The sequence below is a fragment of the Conger conger genome, chromosome 7, assembly GCF_963514075.1.
Source record: "Conger conger chromosome 7, fConCon1.1, whole genome shotgun sequence".
Classification (NCBI taxonomy): Eukaryota; Metazoa; Chordata; class Actinopteri; order Anguilliformes; family Congridae; genus Conger; species Conger conger.
In genome coordinates, this window is record NC_083766.1 from 47,477,490 (window position 1) to 47,503,823 (window position 26,334).

General features: G+C 45.3%; 1 protein-coding gene across 1 annotated transcript in view; it reads left to right on the forward strand.

The window, feature by feature from the left end:
• LOC133133295 (peripheral-type benzodiazepine receptor-associated protein 1-like) overlaps positions 1-26,334 on the forward strand; it is a 108,172-nt gene that overhangs the window by 2,950 nt on the left and 78,888 nt on the right. Inside the window, exon 3 of the mRNA XM_061249402.1 lies at positions 877-1,990. Within this exon, the coding sequence (XP_061105386.1) occupies positions 998-1,990 (993 nt within the window). The 5' untranslated portion in view covers positions 877-997. The remainder of the gene's footprint in view (positions 1-876; positions 1,991-26,334) is intronic.

The window sequence follows — 26,334 nt, forward strand, 5'->3', positions numbered from 1 at the left end:
TCAACATCCTCTCCCGAGAATTCTGTCTTTGAAATATGTGTCATTGCCAAGATATCATTACTTATCTGAAGTAACATTACATGGATTAATATGGACTAAATGGGTTTTCCACCCTCCATCTACCTGGGAGTTGTGTCAATACATACTGGGCAATCAGTAACACTAATTACCCAGGAGAACACATAACCAGGGTCATGTGACGCTACTTCAGATAAGTAATGATATCTCTGCAATGACACAAATATCCAAGATGGTTTGTTTTTGTAAATTAATTATTTTTTATTTATTTTTTCAAATCAGATTTCAAGATTATAATCACTCATAGCTCCTGTTGCCTTTAATTTCGGTGTGAACAGAATGTGATGGAGCTGGTGAAGACCTACGAAGTGATAAAAACAATTTCTCTATGACCTACAATAATGGAGATAAGCCAAGTCAAAGTCATGGAGTCATGCAAATTAGTGCAAACTTTGTTAGCCCATATCTCCAAGATTAACTGATTTACAATCTGAGAGAAGGCTCATTTCTGTTCCAGAGGTTTCTTATGAGGCCAAATCAGCATGCTAAATCTCATTACAATCTGTGACCATGCGGTCCAGAAGTGTATTAAATTGGAATTACCCATTCCTGGATTAGCCTTTTTTGTTAGGGTTTTATGTTCACCCTGTGTGCTTAAATATTAACTTTGTTCTTTTCATCATTCTGTCATTTACTTCATATAAGCATGTAATTTAGCTTTTTCACCTTTTTCATTTGAACAAACATTCTATGCTGACATCACTTAATGAAAAAATGACGTTCATTCCATGGACTCTTCAACTGACTGGCCTCATAACTGCATGCTGCATGCTTAACCCCCCTCCCCTTCCCCTCCAGAACATCCTGCATGAACCATTTCCAGCCCGCCATTTTAAATTGCCCATGTCCTCCTCGGAGCCGAGTGGGGCTCCTCTTCCCTGTCCGTTTGCTGTGCTGCTGTGACAGGGCTTGACCGACGATGGGCAAGGACGGCGGTAACGCTTTTATTCTCTCATCCAAGAAGGCCGCCTGCCGTTACCGCGGCGAGCAGGGGCGGGAGGTCGAGAAGCTGCGCACTGCGTTGGAGGCGGAGAAAAACAAGAGCAGGCAGGCGCAGCGGAAGCTGGCCGTGGAGCTGAGGCGCCTCCGCGAGGCGGCCAAGCAGGAGCAGCAGAAAGCGGAGCGGGAGCTCACCTCCAGGCACGAGCAGGAGAAGGCCCTGGAGCTCCTGCGGTTGAGGGAGGCTCTACAGAAGGAGCGCGAGGCCGAGGTGCGGACCATACTGCGGCGGAAAGGGGAGGAGCTGCGGGCCGCCGGGAGTGGCCTGGAGAAGGAGCGAGAGTCCGCCCGCAGGCAGGCCCGGGAACTGCAGCGCCAGCTGGCGCGGGAGCTGATCGGCAAGTCCGGCTCCTCGAGGAAGGGTTGTGGGGGTTGCCTGGGCAACGCGGAGACCTACCGACGGCTGGAGCGGCGACTCCAGCAGCTGCGGCGGGACACGGATGGCGAGCAGGCCGCCCTCGTCCGACGCCTCGGAGAGGAGCTGGCGCTGGAGAAGAGCTTCTTCCTCCGTCACCTGCTGGAGGCCCACGGCTGGGCGGAGCCGGAGGTGAGCGGCGGCGGAAGGCGGAGGTCCTCCAGCTGCACCCACCTCCTCAGACCCGCCAAGGCCGGCTCGGACTCCGGCAGCGGACGGCGGGTCTCCCGCTCCAGGTCCCTGCCACATAAGTCGAGGAGCTTTTCTCCACCACCCGAGAAGAAGAGCAGGGAAGCTGTCCTATACCTGTCCCGCGCCTCCCGCTGCTCCTCCCCAGTGAAGGAGGTGTCTTTCAGCAGCGTGTCTTCGGAGTCGCGCTCCACGCAGACCTCGCCCGCCGAAGGGTGGGCGTCCGTCCTCCAGCACTCCATCACAGAGTCGGCGGTGTTGGACGAGTCCTCCCTGTCCAAATGCTCTCTCTCAGACATGGAAAGCACGGTAAGGCTTTTTGCTTTGACTCTGCTCTCCACGTCTTCCCCCGTTTAGCAGGGATATGAGCCTGACCAGGTGCCTGTGTCACAAAGCAGGATTACAGAGTTAGCTGGATAAGTCCCAAGTCCTTGTCTATGTGGTATTTCCTAGCACTTGAAACTGTTCTTCCCTCTAGAGTCTTTCAGCACACTTGTCCCTGGTTATGAGTATGCACTTTGCTCTGGATAAGAGCATCTGCCAAATGCCTATAATGTAATGAAATGTAATAACTGCACTAAGTAAAACCTGGAACCCTTCCAAATCCTGAACATGCACTGAAGTAAAAGGAGTGGTTCCTGTTTATACTCTGCAGTTATCCAGCCAACTCTGAAGTAATCCGGCTTTGTGATACAGGCCCAAGGGCTGTCACTCATGCGGGGTCAGTCTGGCTGGCTGCCACAGATGGGCTTTTCTAACAGACCAACAATAACTTACTTCTGATGAATCTTAAGCTAACTCAACCATTGACCTATACAGTAGTTGGAAAATAAATCCTCAAACCCGATTGCAGGGAAAACGGTGGGAAATGAACTGCAGACACACAGCTCAATGTTTTACTGTTTTTACTGTTTACTGAAATTTCTTCGATGTGACCTGTTGTTGCCATTTATCAGTTATGATCATATGATATAGTATTATACAGTATACTAGTATACAGTTTGATGGCCTTGCATCTAACTTACAGTTGGTAAGGGAGTCCCACAAGGTTCAGTTCTCGGTCCGATTTTATTTCCAGTTTATATTGACTGTCCTGGGATTGAATGTACAAATGTACAAATTTTCATTTCAATGCTGATGACACTCATTTATTGCTGTGCTCTCACCCTAAAAAAGGCGCATGTATACCTGCATGCTGCTTTTGATGTAGTGCAGGCTCAGCTTTGTTGACTGAAGCTTGTCTTGAATGCAGATAAACCAAAAAATCATGGTCTTTTCAAACTCCAGAAAGATGTCATTAAATCATTGTAATTGAAGCTGTTACCACTTACAAATATTTTTAATTGATCACCTCCTTTTAAGCCTCATATTCAGCACCAGGTAAAAGAACTAGGGTTTTATTTTAGGAACTAGTCTTATTTTTCTTTTGATGCCAGGCAGAGATTGGTGGTTGCTACTTTTATGCCCATTCTTGATTGTGGTGATCCGTTGTACATGAATGCCTCAACTCTTTACAAATGGTAGAGCTCTTACTCATTGTACATTATATTCCAAACTCAATCGGCCCGCTTTGTCCATACGAAGGCACAGTCACTAGTATGTTTTTATCTATAAAGTCATTTTAAGAAAACTCCCCTCCTATTTATGTAGTTACAGGCTATGTTACAAAAATGTGGAGGCACTTATAGGTTATGGTCTCAAGCTTCTCTGCCTACGGCTGTTTCTAAAGCTCGCACTGAGTCTGGCGAGAAGACCTTTATGTATTCTGCACCCTCTGCCTGGAATAGCCTGCAGAAAGAGCTAAAACTTCAGGATTTGGTCACGCTTAGTGAATTTGAAGCCAAATGTTTATAGTTGGAAATTGATTGCTTTTTGCGCTTGATTATATTTAGCACATTCTGCTTGTACTTGTGTACTTTTATGCTTTTATGTTGTATTGTCTGAAACTAGATGTGCTGCTCTTTTGGCCAGGTCTCTCTTGTAAAACAGATTTTTTATCTCAATGGGAATAACTTGGTAAAATAAAGGTGAAATAAAAATGAATAAAGAATTTGTGGAAAATGGTGCTCCACTGTTTTCTGCTGCAGTTACGATTAGGCCTCTGGGCATCTCTGCTTTGTGCTGCATTCCCAGACTTTAGATAACATAACATTTGATGTAAAGCTGAAAAATGCAGACTGACTATTGAGGCACTTAAATGTACTTAACTGAGAATGTCTAGCCTAATTCATTTACCTTGGATAGAAATCAGAAAAGAGATCAAGGGAATTAAACTTCCCCTTGAAGGCTTGTAAGAGGGAATTGGCCCCTTCATTTTTCATAAATCCAATAAAAAAAGTGATATTTAGGCTAAAATTACTTAACATTAGAAAAGCTTTTCTTTACATTCAGAGCTTTGTAGCAGAACCCAAATCTCTTAATTTTATTTATTTATGATGTTTTTAAATTAGTGATCAGATGCATGTTCTTATTCTAATTATCAGTTGCTGACCTTAGTAATGTACAGGGAAATGTACCCTAGGGAAAGATAAATGCACAAAAATCAATTATGCTTACTTAGCTGATTTATAAATGTGTGTGCATCCAGCCACAATTGCTTTTTCTCAAGGACAAGTTTGTAGTGTGTAGTAAAAAAATGTAGTAAAGGATAGAAAAGATTTGGTAGGCCTACTTGGACAGTTCATTTTAAACTTTTGGTCTGCTGATTTTTGTGAATGTTCTGTGCTAAATAGGCAAATATAGTTTTTTGGGTTGTGCCTCAGTCTGGCAAACGCACGCCTTTATTTTGAGAACTGATCCCTGTGATTTAACGGCCGCCTCCATTGCTGAGGTGTGCAGCAGGGCTACTGCGTGTTTTCTGCTTACTCTCACTTCTGCTGCCAGCTGACATGAGGTCAATATCTTAATCACAAAAAAAACCACCTTCCATAAATTTAAATAATGGCAAGACTATAACCCTGTGATATTTTATGGATCCTGTATCCATAGCATTACCATTGAGGAAATGCCTCTGGTCTGAAAGCGCTGTGTCAGTGCATTTGGATCGGTTTATCCCTGCATGGACACCTTCAATCTCCCCAACAGTAATGTCTTGCCTCTGATATAAAATATTCAAACCTCATATTGCAGAAGGGGTAGGAAAACTAGTATCGCCAACTTTGCTTACGCTGCTCTAAGATTATATTTGGCATTTTTGAAATGAGTGCATTCATGTGTCATTACCCATTTCTAGGCATGAGAAATTGGTGATATTTTATCATATGATGTCTCCCTAGGCCTTCATGTGCCAGACCTGAAAGCCAGCACAAACAAAATGGACTTATTCCTTGTCCAGCTTGAAGGAGCGGCAGTTGTTTGCTTTATCTATCACCAGTCTATGCTCTAATCCTTGTGTAAATGATGTTTGAAATGACTCCAGTAACTGTAGAAATGGGAAGAGGAGCCACCAGGGCATGTTTTTTGGCTGTGCTCTCTACGCTAGTTAAAGGGGTGCGAGCTCCCTCTCTTCTAAATAATTTATTCTTCTGTTACTTTCAACAGAACCACATTTCATTAGAGCCCAGCTCTGCAGCTCAGGTTGAGCCAAGATTGCTTCACAGGCTTGTAGCGTGGCACGCTTACAAATATTACTGATGTTGCTCTGTCAACACTTTTTTTGAGGCCAAAAGCTTTCTCTTTTTGCAAATCGCACATGATGTTCTTGTCCTGTTCTTAAACTGGGGCAAACAGTCCTGTTATCAGTGCACTACAAACCTGCAGACATTCGAGGTCTGGTCTCCTGTATTTAATCTTGCTGTTGACGTGGTTACACAGTTCTGCATTTGACGGCATCATCCGTCCCCATTTATGAAGTACGTTTCACTGGCGATAGCCATTTTGTTCCGCGCACTCGGTTGGTTTTTAATCCAGTCACAGCCTCATAAATGTGTATTAGTATTACACTACCCGCTCTGGGCTCTACAGCGGGATTAACAAGCAGCACCGCCCGTGCTTCAGTTGTGGAGGTAGACCCTTTTTGAAACGGCTTCTCTATTGTCTGGATACATGTCAGTAAAGACTCGCACTTCTTGGCATCGACCACCGTGCCGCACCAAAAGCGGCATTGTGCGATAATCCACCTCATCCCCATTTGTTTCTATCGTGTAGGATTTGCACGCTACATACGCTGCTGCCGCCCGATCTCCCGTGTGTCAGGTGCGCTCCCCGGACGACGCGTTGTGTTTTCCATTAGCATTTTAATGAAGACGCGACCAGGGAGCATGAGGCGAGCGCAGGAGTGTTAAATAGGTTCACTTAGAAGCTGTGCAGCTACCGAATAACAGCTGGGGAAGGGGGAAGGGGGGAGGGGGGAGGAGGAAGAGGAGTGAAAAGGCGGGGTTCCCTCGCGGCTCTGCCGTTCGGTTAGCGGGCCCGTCGGGATTCAAATCCGAGACGGCGGGGCGAGCATCCCGCAGGAACGCAAGCGTTCATTTTGATTCCCTCATTTAATTTTTTTGCCTTTATTAAGAGCAGATGAAATGAGCACTCAATTTTCTTCTACAGTGACGACTGAGGGAGTTGGAGAATATTAGTTTTCTCCCAGAACGGGTGCTACGCTAAAAATAATTCTGATGTTTTCTACGGTTAAGTTTTGATGTAGATGCATTGTTGACGCAATGGCTGGAATGGATTTTTCTTTTTTGCCCCATAATTCCAAATCTTTTGTTGTGTTTCACTGTTAAACAATTAAAAGGAACTCTACCTCTAAGCGTGACGGTGTCATTTCGTTCTTGGCTTTTATTTTGACGGCAATTGTCTAGGAATGGATTGGGTTTCCTTCCTCCTTTTTTTTTTACTCTCAAAAGCTGCCGCTGCTTCGCGGCTCGGCAGTCATCGGTATGAGGGAGGCTGACACAGGCTGAGAGTGACACCAAAACACAGCTGCGAAACCCAAACCTATATTTAGATCTACAGGTCCATTTAAAATCCCTGCTTACCTTCCCAGAACCCTGCTGGTTTGTGAGTACTGGTGTACATACATTTGCCCACGCACCCACCCCACCCCCACTTGTCAGGAGGCGTTTTTTTTGTTTGTTTGTTTTTTTTCCCCTCAAAGGCTGATCTGGTGTTGATTGTGATTTTTTTTATTTTTATTTATTTATTTATTTTCATTTCATGTAGCCCTCAACCACCTAGCTGCTATTTGCCTGTATTATGAATTGCATGCTAGAATATGCTCACTGCCACCACTCTGTGATTCAAGTTAAGCCCCTTCAACTTGTACCGTTACTGAAGCCCTCGGGCCTCTCCGTCTCGGCCATTTCAAGTGCTATATCCTTGTAATCGGGACGGTATTAGAATTTCAAATAAGTCGTTTGACATTGTGAAATGTGCTAGTTGACCTTCCATCCTGTCCATTTATGGATGGCTTGGTGTTGAAATGCCCCTCTCCCCACCCCCCATTCTGCTCTGTATCCATTGGAACACGATGCGGTATGAAATACATTTTGGAACACTTGGAAACAAAACAAGGTAACCTTATTGGTAAATGCTGGCTGTAGTTTTTGTGCCGTTGGTGATACAATTGTCGTTTGGTCTGGTTTTCCCTTAGCTCTCTGCCTAAGGCGATTTTGTGGGGAGGAGGACTAAACTTACTTGAAGATGGAAACCCCCCCCCTTCTCTACCCGCTGTAATAAGAGGTCCTTGGCAGTGAGGTGGAATTGAAGATAAGCAAAGCCCAGGAATAAGGAGAGTAGGTTTGGTGAAATAGGGAAGGATTTGGTGATTAAACTTTGGGGGGGGGTGTATTCATATGAGAGCGAAGAGGAGTGAGGAGTGGGAAGTGGTGTGCTGGATCCTGGCTGAGGCACGTTAGTGAGCACGGGCTAAGTGCGCACTTGTACAGTTTATTGTTTATTTGAGTAGCAACAGATAGACATATTAAAGGTACAATAGGTAAGATTTTTGTAAAAATATTTTTACAAGACCATTAAAATCCCTTCCTATCATTGAAAAAGGCTCACTGTTGACTCCCCCTCCACCTGTGTTTATAGTTCTTAAATTCGGGTTTCAAAACATCTATAGCTGTACAATAATTCAAACTCATTGGTTGAAAATTGGTTCTTTCAACTTCAGTGCGTTCAAGAGAAAGGGGAGGGATAAACAGTGTTGTGGTCTGAGCGTATTTGTTGCTGCAATTCCTTTAACATGTTGTGTAAACAGTTGTCACCCCATGCAGTGTTTCCACTGCATTCATTCAGTGGCTGTGGCCCACCACTACAAGATTCTCACCACCGTTGCAAGCAAGTGCATAAAATTACCTAACCTCATCAAACACTACCACGGTGTGTATTGCTTGTGCTATTTTTCAACGCCTGTCATTAGATGGGATGAGTTTTTGTTTCTTGTTTTGTTATTCGCAACTTCCTGAGAGTTCAGTCAGACAACTCACAATTAATTAAACAATATTTGTTGAGGTTTAATGTAAATGCGAACTTTGGCGTTAGCTGAAACAGGGAGTGGCTACAAACCCCCCCCCCCCTCTTGAGAAGCAGAGCTCTCTGGTGGTGGAAGCGCAAATATTTTTAAGGCATGAATTTGGAATAGCATGATTATTCAAGTAAAGGCAGCTTGCAAAAGTGGCAATAGCATGCAATATGGGCAATGGCAGCATTCCAAAACCGGTAGTGCAGCAGAAAGATGGCTTTAGTGTACAGAATGAACCAGGCAGCAGGGCAGCTTTGTATGATGGCTTCAGGGCAGATGCGGCAGCATAGCATGGCAGAGCGTTCAAAATGAGCAAGGGCCTAAACGGGTAAGGCTGGTGCTTTATATAGGCCCTCCCATTAGATGTAAGCGTCATATGAGGGGGAGGCACTTTGAGTTGTCTGCCCGAACTAGCTCTGCTGGCTTTGCATCATTAGGCAGTCACTCTACTAAATGACAGCTACAAAAATAGCATGGGCTACATTAGGTTTCTCAAAGCAGTTTTAATATTTCAGGAGATGAATAGCTGTCAGAATAAACCAGCATCATCATATGTTCTTTAGAGTCAGATGACATGGCCCTATAAAGGATCGTTCATGCTCACTCCTTTTGTTTGTGTTTTTAATGGCAAATCCATCTATCCACACATCCATTTTCTAGACCACTTACTCCTGGTCAAGGTCTTAGACTCCAATTCCCAGCGCCCCCCAATCTTGGCATACATTGGCTGTGAGTCCGGAATACGCCATGGACAGGTCACCAAACCATCGCACGGCCCACATACACACACACCATTCACTAACACCCTCATACCCCAGGAACAGTTTAGACCACAGATCATCAAATCTGGCCCTCAAATGTGTTTCTCCCACGTAATTAACTGGACAATTAGTGCTACTGATTGGCCAGACCACCTTCACAAGTGACTCCCAGGTGAATGGAGGGTGGAAAACCCGCTGTTCAAGGCCCTTGAGAATTGTGATTTTGATGATCCCTGATTTAGACCGCCATTAACCTAAGCTACATGTCTTTAAGCCTTGTAGGGAAACTAGAGTACCCGGGGGAAACCAGGGGAACATGCACCCTCCCCACAGAAAGTCCCTTGGCCCTGATCTGAACTGTATCTTCTTGTATGAGGTGACGGTGCAACTCATTGCACCGCCATTCTGCCCCATGAAAATCTAACAAAGGGGAATGTATTATTCCACTTCATTTTGTTTTAGCCATTTAGCAGATGCTTTTATCCAGAGTGGATTTGCAAGCACGGTTCCCTAACTGCCCGTACTAGAAATAACAGGTACTTCAGAATGCCTGCTGAAATCTGCATTGCTTCATGTCTCATGGTCCGTTAAAGGCTCACGGCCATCAGTGTTCTCTTGGTTTTAGCATCTAAAACAGCCACAAAATGTTTGCAAAGAGCAGTGAAATGGGTTTTCTGAAAAGTCCCTAACCCTGCCTCCAGAGCCCAATTCCCCCTCTGCCCTCTGTGGACAGCTCTGTGTTAACATTTAGCAACATACTTTGATCATTATGTAATAACATATGTCATGTCGCGTGGGAAATCATTTTACAAACAGCTTGGAGAAATAGCAGTTAGACCCTGAAATATGCATACTTCTACCAAAATTGCAATTTACATATGGAATACAAATCGTAAGGATGATATGAAAAGTTGGAAAACAACCCCCCCCAACCGCCATGGAAAGGGCTGGGAGTCCTCCCTCAACTCACTGATGTCCTTAGATACCCTCCATACCTCCAGTGTTCCAGCAGCTGACCCTATCCTCATCCTCCCAAGGAGGAAGAGGTCATTCTGGGACACTGACACATCACGGTAAAACTGCACAGGCCAATGGCCCATGAAAGTGCATTGTCAAGTCTATCAAAGGACATTTCCGCCATTAAATCAAAGCCCTGCTTTTTGAATGTTTTATCTCTCGGGTTACAACGCCTTTGAAAATTTTTGCCTCTTAATAACCTTGGCTTTGTCTATTTTTTATTTTTATTTTTTATTTTATTATTATTATTTTTTTGGTGCCCATTTTGTACTCTTGAGCAACACGGAGTTGCTAAGCAGCAGAGTGTGTAAATCTACTTAAAACACTGCATTGTGGGGGACATGGAACCCTTTGTATCCGACGACGACTCCCTGGTTGTAAGGTGACTTGCTGTCAGAGTGCAGACGATGAATGGTGCCTCGCTCAGGGCCTGGTTTTACTGCCCTGTAGTCATATAGGCAAGCGTGTGTCCCTGGGGTGAGAGGGGGAGGGGTGGATTATCCGCTGCACAGTGTCTAACCAGCTCCCGGCTCCTCCGTCCTCACTAATCCCAGCAATCTGCTTTTGCCCGCTCTCCAATGCCTCCCCCTGTCCATGGGCGCCGTCAAGGTGACCAAGGAGGCAGCTGATGCCATTTGCTAAAGCGGTCAGGTACTCTAAGCCTGTTTAAATTAGACCTACTGCTTTGATTTTCTTTGAGGAAAATAAAACTGGAATTTAAAATCACTGGGGTTCTTGTTTAGCTTTGTGTGTACACGAGTACTTCAGACTGTCGTGTCGCCCTACCAGATTATTTGATCCCCACCTAAAAGAAAAAGTGTCTTTGGTACAGTGAGCTGGTCATGTCTCTTATCTGGTAGTTGTGCCAAATGTTTGCACAGGTTGCTGCTTTGATGTCGTAGCCAAGAATACAGACGGATGTGACCTGTGCGTTACGTCTCCCTTAACAGACGGATGCAACGCCAGGGTTGTGTTTGATCATATGACCATTTTTCAAGACTCATGACCGTTGTGATTCCTAGGACTTTCCATGGGTTTTCTATAGGGTGCCTTAGTCCATAATGGGTTAAACAATTTGAAACCATGGAATTGTGGTTACCATGGATATTTCCAGGACCATAATTGTACTGTCACTTACCCTTGCTGTGACTTGCCTAGCAGCAAGCGACTGTAGGCAAAAAAAAAAAATAATGTGGGGAAAATCCTAGCAGTTCTACTTAAATATAATGATGAAATGTCACCATTTGATGAAATATCATTACAGTTAACAGGCTTTTTACCATGCTAGAGGATTAACAGTCATGTGTCTGAGTCATGTTTCCGCTGTAGTGCTTCTCATCCTGCTGTCTGTGTGGCACAGTGATTACTAAGAGCGACTGTGCAACTGGCCATTACAAGCTGGGGCGGAAAGAAAAAGGAAAAAAAAAAAGTTCCATGTAATTGTTATTTACAGCCATTGTGGTCCTTTTTGCAGTGGCCACATTTGGACACACTCCGTTTCACTTTTCTTTGTTGGTACATTCTCAGAAAGCCCTAGGACATCCCCTAAACCAGGGGTTTTCACATGCAGGGACCTCACCCAGGCTCAAAGGCAAATCTAGCTGTAAATGACAAGTCTGGCCTGGGACCCCCACTGTATCTTCAGTTAAAGTCCCTGAATCCATTTTGACTGCATTCTCTGTGGCTGCCCTGATATGAATACATCATGTCCCCTTAGCTGGCATTATAGAACTATGATTGGAAGCTGCTGTGATTCATGGGGTATATTTTCTGTTATTTCAGGAAGAGGGTGGTGTAAGTAGGGCACTGTGATCGGTCCCCGCCCCCCAAAAAAAGGATTTCACAGAGAGGATTTTAAATTATTTATCAAAGCCTGGGTTGTGCTTCAGACCCAGGGAGCGGAGACAATGCATCTCAAAAATCCATTTCCTTTAAAAAGGGTAACCCTCCCTCCCTCACTCACCAGCTGGTATAAAAATATAATGCATTTAACGGACCAGGGTCATATACATACATTAATGCAAATCCTGGGGAAATTCAAAAACAGTCCTGCAGCTCCCTGTGAATTTTCAATGAAACGATTTCATATAAAAGAAATGCAATGATATTAAAGAAGAATTTGTTTCTGAATACTGGTGAGTGACCTGAGTTAGTCTTTCAGATAATCGTTTGACCCAAGTCTGGTATTCATGTTTTTATTTTGTATTTGGGGGAAAAAAAGAGAGAAGACAATGATGACATGAGGGGAGAACACCGGCAAATCGGTTTTTAGAAAGCATCAATAGCGCTTGTGTCAGGTCAAGCTGTTGTAGAGATGGGTCCAGATTTGTCTGTTGGATGGGGCTGAAAGCATGGCAAATGGGCGTTGTGAGAACATGCGACACATCCTCCACCCTCTTCCTCTTCTCCTCTGGAGCTTATGCCCAATGGTCTCATTAAACACACTAACCTTCTGCAATGAGACCGTATCATTATTGTCAAGAAAACTGTATTGGTAAGAGAGAATTTACCATGACTTCAGCAGATTGTGGAACAGCTTGAAGCGTTTGGTTGGGTAGCTCCACCGCTCGGCAAACATCTGCCAGGTGCTCTTGACTAATGCTGTCATGGTATTTGCGGAGGAGGAAAAAGGCTTGTTTTCCATTTCATCAGTTCTCCTTTGTTTTCATCCTACAACCCCTCCGTGTGTGTTTATATAGGAAAGACATTGATGTTTGCACTAAAGTAGCTTGCTAGATTTTTTTGTAAGGTAACAGACAGGAAGTTTAAAATCAAAAAGCCTGCCACGCTAAGCTTACACACGGGTCATTTTCCCAAATCCTGAAAGCAGGTAAATCTGAAGATAAAATTCTGTAGCTGTGAGAAAATGTTAAAATACTTGCAAATAATATTGATTGCTCTGCGTATGTACACTGTAGTGTCAAACACAGATGAGCACAGCTGTCATCAAATACTGTGTATACATTTCAGTGGTTCAGTCCTTTCACGAGAATAACAATGGTGAGTCCTTCATCGCTGTGCATCATGTTGGTTACCCGTTATCTTGTGGTTTCTCAACAGCAGCCGAAGGTTAAAAAGATCCTCGTCTGAGGATTTTCTAGACAGAAAAATAAAAAATAAAATGGGTGAGGACAAACCTTGAACGTGTGCCAGACGTCATGAATCTCGCGTCACTGTAGGAAGATCCTCAGCAAACAAACGTGAAGTTAGCAGGAGGCCCTGACACCGCTGTTTATCACCCGCGTGTAGGCTTTGTACGCTTTTGTTTTCCATTCTGTGCTCTGCACCGAGACAGCGGTTAGATTAAAAGTCAGCGAGAAGAGGCTCTCTCAGCCCTGCCGTCCTGTTCGATTTCCTGCCAAGGTCATGTACAGGTAACGGCCTCATAATTAATGTTTGCTGGAAAAGGCCGGAATGCTGGCAGTCGATAGAGGTTCCTCTTTGGTTATTTGGTACTCTCTGGGGTGCGATTTAAAGGCTGCACATGAAGCTGAACAGGCCTGAATCAGCTGGGACCTCTGTGTCTGCTGGAGAGAGGTGCTAACAAGGACAGCCAGTAGCCTTTTTCAGTTGTCTGCAGAAACCAGGCTCTGTGCTGGTTTCTGGAGCTGCCTGGGCTTCTGAAATGGCTGCAGTATGATGATGGACAGCAACTGTCGCCCCTTTACAGCTCTGCTGCTGGCCTTGACTACAAGCGGGGTTTGCTTAGCTTAGCCGTCTGTGTAATACCACTACCAACTAGCACCAAAGCTGTCGCAAAGATGGCAATGGTAGTGGCTATTTGCAGCAGGCTGCAAAAAGCATCTGTAATAATATTTCCTTGTCCTCGCACAATGATCCTTCTTTGTCCTTTGCAGTGTATATGTTTGACAGCTACAGCAGCCCTGCAGCAAGGGCACGTAACTAATGAGCATTAAAATGAAATGGAGTTGGCAGTACCTTCTTACTCCCTAGGCTTGTTTGCTAGCTAATTGGATAACGGATACAGTAGCTCAAAGGTTGAGACCATATGTGTCTGATTGTATGTATATACTGTATATATTTATTTATCTGTATACTGTATAGTTGTGTGACTGGGTGTGTGTCACAGGTACACTACTAATGAAGAAGCAAGCAAGTCTTATATCTTGCCAGCAAGGCCCACCTGAGCTCCTTCAAGTTGTGGATAGACGGTAACATACTGAGTACGTAGTATAAAATGGCTCTATCGTTCTAGCAAATCATATTTAGCATTACAATATGTAAGATTTTTGTGTTAAAACATTCCTAGACCATTACATTACATTACATTACATTATTGGCATTTGGCAGACGCTCTTATCCAGAGCGACGTACAACAAAGTGCATACCCATAACCAGGGATAAGTTCGCTGAAAGACCCTAGAGGTAAGTACAATTTCAACTGCTACCTGTACAACAAAGATAAGGACAAGGGCCAATTTTTTTTTTTTTTTTTTTTTTTTTTTTGAACAAACAAACAAACAGAGCAAAAGTCACCAAAGTTAACTATCCAAACACTGCTTACCTAGCCAACTAAAATACTGATACACAAGTCACAGAGACAACAATTAAGGTTCACAGGGAGGTAGGGAGGGATGGGGAGAGGTGCTGTTTGAAGAGGTGTGTCTTCAGCTTGCGCTTGAAGGTGGGGAGGGATTCTATAGTTCTGACCTCAACGGGGAGTTCGTTCCACCACCGTGGAGCCAGAACAGACAGTAGTCGTGAGCGTGAGGTGGAGGTTCTGAGAGGGGGAGGTGCCAAGCGGCCTGTGGAGGCTTACAGTCCTTACAGCTTACAATCCTTTCTGATCATTGAAAAAGGCTCACTGACATGTTGACTCTGCCTGCGTTTATAGTACTTAAATTGGGCTTTCAAAATATACAGTTGACGCACCAACACTCTGTACCAAAACATTATATACCTGCAATAATTCATGCTCATTGGTTGAAAATTGGTTCCAATTGCCACAGCCAATGGTGTTTCAACGTCGCCGTGAGAATTAACAAAAAAAAAGTTTCTCAGAATGCATTTGCATAGAGAATTTAAATTCTTAGAAATCAGCAAAAGGCTACCTGGTAGATCCGTCCACGTTTTTTTTTTTTTTTTTTTGCGCCTTCTCTTCACGCAGTGGAGCGCTGTCAGTTCCCTCCGTCTCAGGCATCCCCATTAATGCACGGCCCGGAACCCAGACGGTCATTCTCATGTATTTATGGGCAGCGGCGCGGCTGCCTGCCGCTGAAGTGCGGGAGAGAGAACCCTCGGGGACCCAGCTCGGTTTTCACTGGGTTTCATTAGCATTGATTATAGCTTAGTGTCCCCCACAGCTGTCAGAGCCCTGGCTCACGCAGAAACCGTGCAGTGTGGGATAGAGCGCTGGAAGAGCGTGGTTTGAGCCGGCTTTCCTCACTAGATGAACACCCGGCCAATCGGTTTTGTTTTCCTACACGGCGCGCTGAAGACTCGGCGACACTATGCTAATCCATGCCTTTTTAGTCGACTGACTGTGTGCATAGCAACATCCTTCATAGCAGCATGCATGCCGATCCCATGGCAAGCTGGCAGCTTGTTACTGGAGACTCCATTTCACTCTTATTTTCAGTGTACATTCACCATGAGTCTCTCTGGTCCTGTCTGACTGTTACTAAGACTGGACTGGCAGGTGGAACTGTGGGAACATGTTGCAGCTGCCTCTCACAAGCAGCTTCGAGGCTCACCGTTTTGGAGTAGCTCAGGAATGGACTACTTTTAACTGGAAGACTTGGGTGGCATCGGAGCCACATACACATGCTGCTGCTGACCTCAGCTCTTCTCTAGCCTGGGTCCGTCCATTTGTCTGACCTGCTTACCTTTAGCTGACCTTTGACCTCCAGTCAAAGCCGGCAAGCAATACCGAAATCGTACCCTTGTGGTTGAAAATGTCGCAAGAGGAGTTGATGTTTGAGTGACAAAGGGATTCTTGGATATTTGAAAGGAACTTTGTGAGCAGTGAATTAGCCTAGTTTCCCTCGGCTGTTATGCTATCGTGTTTGTTTGACTCCTTTCATGAGCCGGTGACATGTCGACAAGAAGCTCACTGTGCAGCGATCATAGTATTTACCCTTTCTGCGAGGGCCATGCTGTGCCTGCCACTGTTTCTTCATGTACCAAGGGACATTGTTCTATTTGCTGCCATAAAGACCTGCTTGAATGCGCTGTGCATAGGACATGAAAAAACAAAATGGAGTCTCAATTTTCAAATAGGCAATGTTAATGTTAAATCGCTTTAACGAATGAAAAGAGTGCAGGATATTATTTATAGCACGTCGGTGATTAATGCGTAGGATGGAGAGAAACTGGATGCAATGGGAGGTCTGAAAAACCTAAATAACCAAATAGGAAGTAGCACAAAAGAATGGCGTTGCTGTTTTTAGCAAGGTGGTGATTACTGTGTTGGATGGGGGGGGGGGGGGGGTGCTAGCATTAATCCGATCCCTGTAATACAAAGTGTCACCTACCCTGTGTTTAAAGTGCGTTTGATCTGGGCCAGGCTGGCGATTCGAGCCCCCCTGTGCTTCTGTTGGCTGTGTGCTGCGTCGCCTCCAGCCTCAGATCCTAGCGCTGCCAGTGCTGCGAGCTCTCCGGTCTGTCAGCCTCCTCTGATCTATGTGCCAGTTCAGTGGAGAGCTTTTCGCTGACTCTCCGCCTGCCACCTTAACTAATGACGTTCCCTATCCTGGAGACCGGGAACTCCTCGCCGGGGAAAAGCGTGTTTCCCTGGTTTAATTACAGTAAAGGCTGTCAGAGCCCCAGAAGCAATGTGCCTTTTTTCTTATTTACATATCAGGGTAGGAGACGCATCAGGTCTCATTATCGGTTGCTTTTTCTCCTTTGTAGTCCATTTCCGACCTCAGTGGTACTGGGTATGAGGGACTCCGCCCATTGCAGCAGGGGTCGGACACTAAACCTGGCCTGGGGCCAGTTTCTTTTTTCCCCAAGTTATTACTTTGTCTGGCCACTCGATTTATAAGCCTATCATTAGATTAGGCCTACAGAAATTGCACATTCAATGTTGCTCACATAGCTCTACAGCAGGGGTGCCCAATCTTATCTGAAAGGGGCTGAAGTGCATGCAGATTTTTAGTTTTAACCCAACATAACGATACCTGATTCAACACATTGAGTCATGGTCTTCAGTCAAAATCAGATGTTTAATCCTTGGCTAAACCTAAACAAAAACCTGTACCCACACTAGCCCTTTTAGGACAAAATTGGACACCCCTGCTCTACAGCGTTATTCAAATTAATTTTTAAATGAAATTGTCATGCTTTTTTTATTATTCTGCTAAATTTGGCATGTCTTAATGTCACTGCACGTCTGGAACATTCCAGAATGACAGGATGATTTAATTGATAAGTTGCTCTTCAGTCGCTGTATATAGCTGGGATGACACTCCTAATTCTGTAGCATCAGGGCTGCTCTCTTTCCTCCTGTCATTTAATTACTGATTTAGATTAATTATCAGGCTAAATGACTGGGGGCGATTATGTCTTCGATGTACTTGCTTGTTTTGCTACCCAGACACACAATAAATAAAATGTGCTATGATGTAAAAGTATAGAATATTAAAGTAGTACAAAATTAGGAAAGCAATCAGGCGGAAAATAAATTCTTTCATTACGGGTGAGAAAGAAATCTGATGTGCAATTAGTGTATTTAGGTTGTATTCCACTGGAAATGCATCTTTGGTCTTCCAGCTCATTTCAGAGGTGCATACTTCAATTATCATGAGGTATGCACTTGAAAACATAAATTCAGACAAAATGTAAATGAGCTAATTTCCATACTTTATTCTGGATGGCGGAAATTACAAATTCAAACATTTTTGTTGCTGTCTATAATCTGAACCAAGATCACTCTTTCAGGTTCTAAATAAGATATGTTTGAAGATCGTTTTGAGCTTTTTTTCTTTTTTCCAGTGCCCAATAGTTATTTGTTCTAGAAATTTCAGATTTTTACATGAAGAAAAATGATGAAATTTCAGGATGTAACAATGAGATTTGTGATGCTGTAACTGCCCCTATAGCTTCTAACAAGAAAATAATTATCCTTGATATTGAGTAAAGGTTTGCAAAGTTTCACGATGATAGGATGACTATGCACTGAGAGATCCTGTAGTCCTGTAATATTGTCCAAAATCAGGTTCTGAGAAAATTGACTCCAAAGATAGAAATGGTAAATAATTAAACTAATTTCACCATACACATGGCGTAATCATTCAAAAGGTGGTCTTACCCTGAAAGTTGAATATTTGAGGGATGATTTGCAGCAGTATACAGAAAAAGGTACATTTAACTGAAAATTATGTGGAACAGAAGATTAATATTTATAGAAAATGATGAATACCATGCAGAAAATCGTACCTGAAGAATATTCAGCATGCAAACTCGCATGTACACTTGTGAAGGAATGTAGTATTTAGTTCTTGCCTGTGAAACGTACCTGTTGGTAGAGGAAAACCATGGTGTAAAATGTATTGCATCTTCTGCCACTTTGTGTTTACTAAAGGAGCGCATGCAGTTTGTGTTAATTGACTGAAATAGCTTTGCCTGACCCATTATGTACAAGCCTGTACTGCCCCTCAAACACTCATGCAACCAGTGAATACGCTGATGTAGTGAAAGCCAGCAACCAATTTCCACTTAGGAACATAATTGCACTCATAGATTGCCTGTCTTGCATGAGGATTACCCTTCTGTCTTCAGTTAGGTAATAGGCAATAAATTGAGTTTACTGTGATTAGTTCAATTTGACATGTTGCACAAATGTAACGGGCTATTATTTTTGCTTGTGTATGTATAGATATGTTTCTTTCTAAGCATGTTTAGTGTTCATTTGTATGTCCAAGAACAGTTGGAGGTGATATTAAAACAACTCTCCTCCTCTCCATTTGCTGTGCAGTGGGGCAGGTGATCATTGTTAATGGAATGATTCAATAACAACCCCCCCAACCACACACACACACACACACACACACACACACACACACACACACACACACACACACACACACACACACTCACACTCACACTCACACTCACACTCACACTCACACTCTCTCACTCTCTCACTCTCTCACTTTCACACACTACCCTTATTTCACATTTTCTGCGGCAGTGTTCCATCTGTAGTCACATTTGGCCTTCTAGCAAAGTCTGTGCTCTCTGACTTCTGAGTCAAAGCCAGAGTGTTATCTATCAGATTTCCTGTGGCTCTCACATTTTGGCCTTTTGTTTTCATTGCTAATTCACATTCATGTTGACTTTTTGTACACTTTCAGATCCCATTTGTTTTTTGTGTCTGTGGGTGCTGTCAGTTTTGGCCACCCACCACCCACACAGATGGGTGTCGGGGCATGCGGGGGGGTCACAGCGGGGGGCACTCAGGACATCCTTGCGGGGGTCAGGGTTCAGGGGTCAGGGGTCAGGTCGTTGTGCGTCTCTTGGACTGGAGGAGGCATTGACACGTTTCGGTCAGGTGGGGGCAGCTGTAGACAAGGGGGGGTGTTGGGTCTGACAAATGAGCAGCTGCTACCCTTCTGCGTGCGCAGTGGGGGCACAGCCAGCTATAAACGCCCCCATTTGTTACCAGAAAATGGGATTCATGATGAGATTTAGATTCATATCTCGCCGAGGCCATTTCCCCCCGCCCGTATGCTAATGCCACAAAGGGAGGGGCTGTAATGAGCGTGTTTAAAATAAACTGCCAGCGGAATCGACGGCGTGTCTCCGAAACAGTGCGGCACACTTGCGCTCCAGGCCTGGCTATGATTGGGCTATATCACTGTGGTCACTGTGTCACGTGGGAATGAGTCGTCATCACTGGCAGATGTCCTTAGATCTTTAGTTGGCCGCCAGTCTCTTTTTTTGGTCCAGAGAGGAGTTTTTTTGATTAGACGGGTTTCTCAAATATTGTTCATTTTAGCCTTGTGTTATTGGGAATTGAGTGGTTGCTGGTACATAAGGATTAATTGGCAGCATTTCCATATGGATGGGGTGAGGGAAAAACCCATATAGACTGCTCCATCTCTGTTTCACAATGGGGTATTAACATGGTTATTGTATGACCATGCATATTGTGCCGACAGATTAGCAAATAGTTTCATATTTTTGAAATATTCTGTAAACATATCCGCTAATCCCCTAGAGTCCATTCAAATCTTTAGTGTTATTGTCTGACCTGATTATTTATGTATTTTTTAAAATATATTTTATTATGGAGCAAAGGCTCCAACTGTTCTGCCAAACCTGTATTGAGTATTAATAACCATCAATTCATGCGCGGTGCTTTTGGTATTGACAGAAACCTCTGGATGTAGTGAGCGGGTTGGTCTATATTGGTCTCCTTGGGGCCATTTACTCTCGCTGTGTTTGCTTATTCGAGAGGCAATTAACAGACCCCGCAACACTGTCTTAAGACATTAAATGACTGCATCGAAGCCAAAAATCTTTCGAATAATGTAGCTAGGCAGACTAATTTGCAGCGTTGGCAAGCCAAGCGTATCCTCAAGCAGATATTTGACCGTCTGCTTTCGTTTGTTTGAGATTAATTTGTGACTATAAAGTATGAAGTATGACAAAATTTGAGTAGGGGAAAGGAATGTGTGCAAAAATGTGATGGATGCTTCCGGATCCCATTGTCTTACGGATCTCTAGTGGGCCTCTTATTGCAGTGCTGTGTTTCAGTCATTCTCTGAGGGAGCCTGGATCTGTGGGCTGTTAAATTCAGCATATAATTATTCTTTTTTTTTAAATGGAAGCACGCTAGGGAAGAAATGATAAGCATTTTTCATATGAAGTGAAAAGCTTGAAAAGGACTGGGGGAAAGTACAGGACAAAGCCATTAGCCAAAGCAGTGCTATCTCAGGCAATGCAGCGAAACGATTTATACATCATTATGCGAATTGGTCGCTTGGAGACGGGTGGTTAATTTAGACGTTTTGGAATGATTTTGGAAGGTTGGATTCTGTGTCAAATTTGTGGATTTGGAAGCCTGTGATTGTTGTTGCTTTTTGTCTCGTTTGGAATTTTTCATTGCGTTGCATCATGTCTTTATCATGTCTTTCCTGTGTCTTCTGTGTAAATCTATGTCTTCTGTGTATGTGACAGTCGGCACAGAGCAGTAAGAGTCCAAAAAGGGGGATTTATCTGTGCTACACAGAGCTGAGGTTTATTTGGTAATGTTTATATGTGCAGTGTACTCCAGGGTACAGTATATTGTATGTTGTGCCAGGGGAACGGTGAGCCGTGACGAAGTGTTAATTTGTGTACACGCTGCCACAGTGTTCACAGCAGTGTGTTTGTCTGCGTGGTATGGTGTCTGAATGGTGTGTGTGTCTGCGCGATGTGGTGTCTGAACAGTGTGCGTGTGTCTGTGTCTGTCTGTGAGTGTGTGTGTGTGTGCGCACATGCACGTGTCTGTATGTGAATGGTGTGTGTGTGTGTGCGCGCGTGGTGTGCGACCATTGTGTTCGTACCTGTGTGGTGCCATGTGTGAACAGTGCGTGTACATGTGTATCTGTGTGGTGCCATATGTAAACAGTGTGTGTGTGTGTATATCTGTGTGGTGTGTATGTGTGAACAGTGTGTATCTGTGTGTCTGTGTGGTGTGTATGTGTGAACATTGTGTGTATCTGTGGTGTGTATGTGTGTATCTGTGTGGTGCCATGTGTGAACAGTGTGTATCTGTGTGGTGTGTGTGTGAACATTGTGTGTATCTGTGTGGTGTGTGTGTGTGTGTGTGTGTGTGTGTGTGTATTTATGTGGTGTGTGTGTGTGTGTGTGTGTATATATCTGTGTGGTGTGTATGTGTGTTTGTGCGTGGTGTGTGAATGTGAGGCTCGTTCACGGCTCCAGCCCCTCTCTCCCTCTCTATCGCAGGGCGCTTCGTCTCGTACAATCAATAGGGAGCGCACATCATTCCAGCATCATCTCCATGGAAACGGTCACTCGCTGCAGTCAGATTGGCCCCCTCCTGGAGGCTGCTTTCATGCGATAGGATGACAGAATCCACCCCCCGCTAACACAAACACACACGCACGCAGGCGCACGGCACGTACACACACACACACACACACACACACCCCTCCTTCGTCCTCATCTTAATGTTGTTATCCCCCAAACGGAGAGCAGGCGGCTCAGTGTACCTCTGGCATTCTGAGCGTGACGTGCTGCACTGCGGTTGTACCCCGGCACTGGAACCACTTCCTGACCGAGGAGGCAGAGACACGGCCGCGCGAATGTCGCGAGGCTGAGGGGGGACGAGGGACTGTCGGGGACATCGGGTTCTCTCTCTCTCTCTCTCCCTCCCTGTGTCTCTCGCTCGAGCACACACGGCAGAGATGCTCCTCAGCGTGAGTCCCGGGCTCCAGCGGCGATAAGACCGCTCTCCGCTCGCCTGCTTCGGGCTGAACGACGGTGACGGTGACGTTCGCCCGCGGACGGTACCGGGCTGAGGCACTGCCTCCAGCGGCAGCGCAGTGGCTGGTTTGGGATTCTGCTGACCCGGCCCGACTCTACCCCTCCGTCTCTGCTGGGCCAGCACCGAATTTTAACAGTCTTTTCGCCATTTCATTTTTCGGAGGAAAGGAGGGGGGATTTTTTGGTATGTGGACGCAGAAGTAGAAGTCGCAGGCAGAGGCTTTGTGCCAAATTTTTATTCATACCCGCCTTTCGGAAGACGCTAACCCAGATGCCTTTTTGTATTTTCAGATGAGTTTTATTTTGCAGCGTTTTGTTATGTGATTTTGTTTCTTTAAGGAACTGTCTACACATGTCTGATTCGACTGGAATTCTTCCTCAGTGTAGCATCCATGGAATATCTCACCGAACACCTCAGACTTGACGGCAAGCCCGATCTCAAAGGGGTGACAAACTTGTTTCGTTTCCACGGCTAGCCGCCGATAAGCCTCATAATTGTATTGCTGTGCGAAACGATCGCATGTAGATACTTCAAAACTCGTCCGGTGTGAAATTACTTTTTTTCTTTCCGAGGCGGTCGCGTACTTTCCCCCGCGGGATTATCCAACTCTGCAGAAAGAAGTGGAGGAGGGGGGCCGGCCGCTCTCTTTTGAAGTCGCCCTGGCGTGTCTGATCCGTGTAATTTCCAGAATAAGACCCCACCCCCCCCCGGCCCGCTGCCGTTTCCGATGCGCCCCTACGCGGTGGTACTGATTCCCCCCGGCCCAGCGACAGGGAGTGATGCGTGATCTGTGCGCGAGGCAGGAGGAATCGGCGGACGGAGCGATGGAGAAACCAGCGGTGACGGAGGTCCCGGCCCCGCAGGGGGAGAGGGCCGAGCAGCACGGCCCCGCCTCGGCGGACCCCGCGGGGCCCCTGAGGGCCTCCGTCCTGGGCAAGCGGCACCACTCCCTGTACGAGGGCCTCAACGGCTGCGAAGTAGGAGGGTTCCGCAAGGTAAGAACGCAGACTCCCCCGGCTCCAGGGGATCCCGGTCAATACCTGTCAATGCGGATATTGCGTAACCATTACATTACATTACATTAGTTATTTAGCTGACGCTTTTATCCAAAGCAACTTAAACTTGATTAAACTGAGTAAGGGGCCATTCCCCGCCGCCAGGGAAATGTGGGGTTAAGGGCCTTGCTCAAGGACATCTTATCGTGGCTACACTGGGGCTTGAACTACCAACCTTCCAGGTCCCAGTTCAGCACCTTAGCCACTCAGCCACTAACCCTCACCTTGTAGCCTTTAAAGCATGTGACCACATGATGCGTACGATGACATCACTGTTGGAGCATGTGACGGGGGTGCAGCTGTGGTGCCGATGCCAGCCTCTGCGCACTGCCCACCCCAGCGTTTATATAGGACAGCGCAGTAACCGGCGCAGGTGACGGTTGCTATATTCGGTGCAAGGGTGACCTTAACCCATATTTCCAACTACCGCGGAGGCTAAGTAGGGCAGCGGGAGACCGGCACCACGATGCCTTCACAGAAAATCAATAACACCGCAGATGCCACGCTTTCCCCTGTCCATGTAATTTGCCCTCCCGTCCGTTGACGTGTCAGTTACTGCGGAAAGGCCTGTCGTGATTGAGAGACGCCTGGTTCCTTGAGTGAGGCATCATCTGCCAGCTGATCGCAGAGTTACTGCACAGAGCTGAGCGCTACTGTGCTAGAGGCATTTGGCCTGTCGTCTGTCTTAACAGGTTACTGAATGTCTTCGTTGAGTCAAGTGTCATTTATGCTTCCTCAAACTCTCTTCTGACCATAAATGTGAAACACTTGCTTTGTTGCAGTAACCTTAAGTACTGGCCAGGATGCCTGTATACTACGATGAGCAGGCTAAAGTAGTATAGTACATGCGGGTAGTTATATCCCAGGTTAATATGGACACATGCAGAAATGCATTACTTTGTCTCAGACACAGTATCGGGAAATTATTTTTATGGGAAGTGAATGAGAAGCCATTTTTGTCCTAGATATGCACAGAAGACTTAAGCTGAATGTGAACAGTCTTGTTGAACGTTTTACCTGCAAGCCTTTTATTTGCTGTGCAAGCACCCGGAGTCCTCGAACCCTCGCTCTTTCCCCGTCTCATTAGCGCTATCTACAGGTGCCATGATAACAGCTAGGCTCACACCGTGTAGTGATAACGTGTGATGGCACAGAGTCAACCTGGCTGTGACCTTTCTCGTTACCGCCCTGGTACCTTAGAATACTTCTGCTCCCAGCAGGTGGCCAAGCAGAGAGCCAAACACAGTGCTTCCTGAGTACCGCAACCAGCACTGGCTGAGTTTGGCCTCTAAAAGGCAGCCTAACCTTTGGAAAACTGTTTTCTGAACCGCAAATAAACCTGTAGTCACTGCAATGCCTTTATCCTTCCTTTTCCGAATCCAAACGTCGGTAGCACTGGGACTGGGTGGTGCACGGTTCATGTACACAGTGTGTAAAATTTCAGTTCCGTTTCCCTTAAGCTGTGTTTGGTCCAGGACGTTCACCTTGGGAAGCATAATGGTCCCCCCTGAACTAGAGATCTGATTTGCGGCTGTGGTCTTTAATTGTTGTGACTCTGCTTGTTAGTGTACTGTGTGTGCGTGCAGTTAGGACTTTCATCAAACAGTGCCCCTACTTGAGAGTGTGGTTGCCATGTGTGTTGTGGTGGGTTGGGAGCCAAGCAAGTCAGATCTTCATTCTAGAGTGAGGTTTCTTTCAAACTTATGGAATTGGAAAACTTGAAAGGTGAGGGTGTAATGTTTGTTCAACACAGGTTTATTGACATTCCTATTATCAGTTCTCAGTACATGGCCAATATGGTTAAACCCTGCAATGCGTGATAAGAAATGTCCCTTTTGGGCACCTCCATTCCATAACAAACAACATATTTGGCCAGATTTCAGAAGGAACAATTTCACTGTCAAGTGTAGCAGTTGGCTTTCCCTTGCACAGTACATGCTAACATTCGCGCATAGACAGTGCTAATGGGGAAAGGTCGACTGCCGTTTACATTACATTACATGATATTTGGCTGACACCTTTATCTAAAGTGACTTGGTTGATTATACTAGACAACGCACCCCCACAGTCATGTACCTTGATTACTGGCTGCCACCTAGTTACATGTTTCAAGCGATTGAGGTTTTTCCAAGACCACCCCCCCTCTTCCCCCAAGGTAATTCATGTGTATTATGTGATGCTTATTCAGGGTTGAATTTCAAACGTCATTTACCACAAGATAATCGTGAAAATTGCCATAAGACGGCTTTTGCTGTATAGGGCTAAATGCGGTTTTGGTTTTAGCCATGTCAGGGTGTTAACATTGGAGGAGACGAGATGCACATAAATTATGCATTAGCGTTAGCATCATCAGCAATTATCTTATGTGCTTGAGCGGCACTCTCAGCCCAGCGGGTGGCCGGGCGGCCCCAGCTGGGGTTACCGTTTCTTTCCCGTGGCGTACAGAGGGGAGGGAGCGGCCAGGCGTGTTTTCATACCATCACCATTTTCATATTTAATGAGCCGTCATGTTTGGCCACAGCCTGCACCTCCATTTTAATAAGCTGCGAGCGGCGGCAGTCCTGCGGGTTGCCAGATCCATTATTCATGCTGGTCTAAACAGTGATTAAGGGTGGCACTCAGACAGCGCGACTCACCTTTCCGCGGATATGCAAGGAGACCATAAAAACGAGATTCTACCGAGACAGCGGGTTTACCAGCTGCTCGCACCCACTCCCCCAATGCCTTAATAGTTGGTTGTTATGCATAATGCACAAAGAAAAGGAAAGATCAAAATATATAATGTTAGTGGTATTTTGTGTGTCCTTTGTGTTTCTATAAACCCAGGGTTGTGCCATGTTTGTAGTTTTATATCAAGTCAGCATTTTAATGAAGGAGGAGCCTAGTCCTATTCCCAC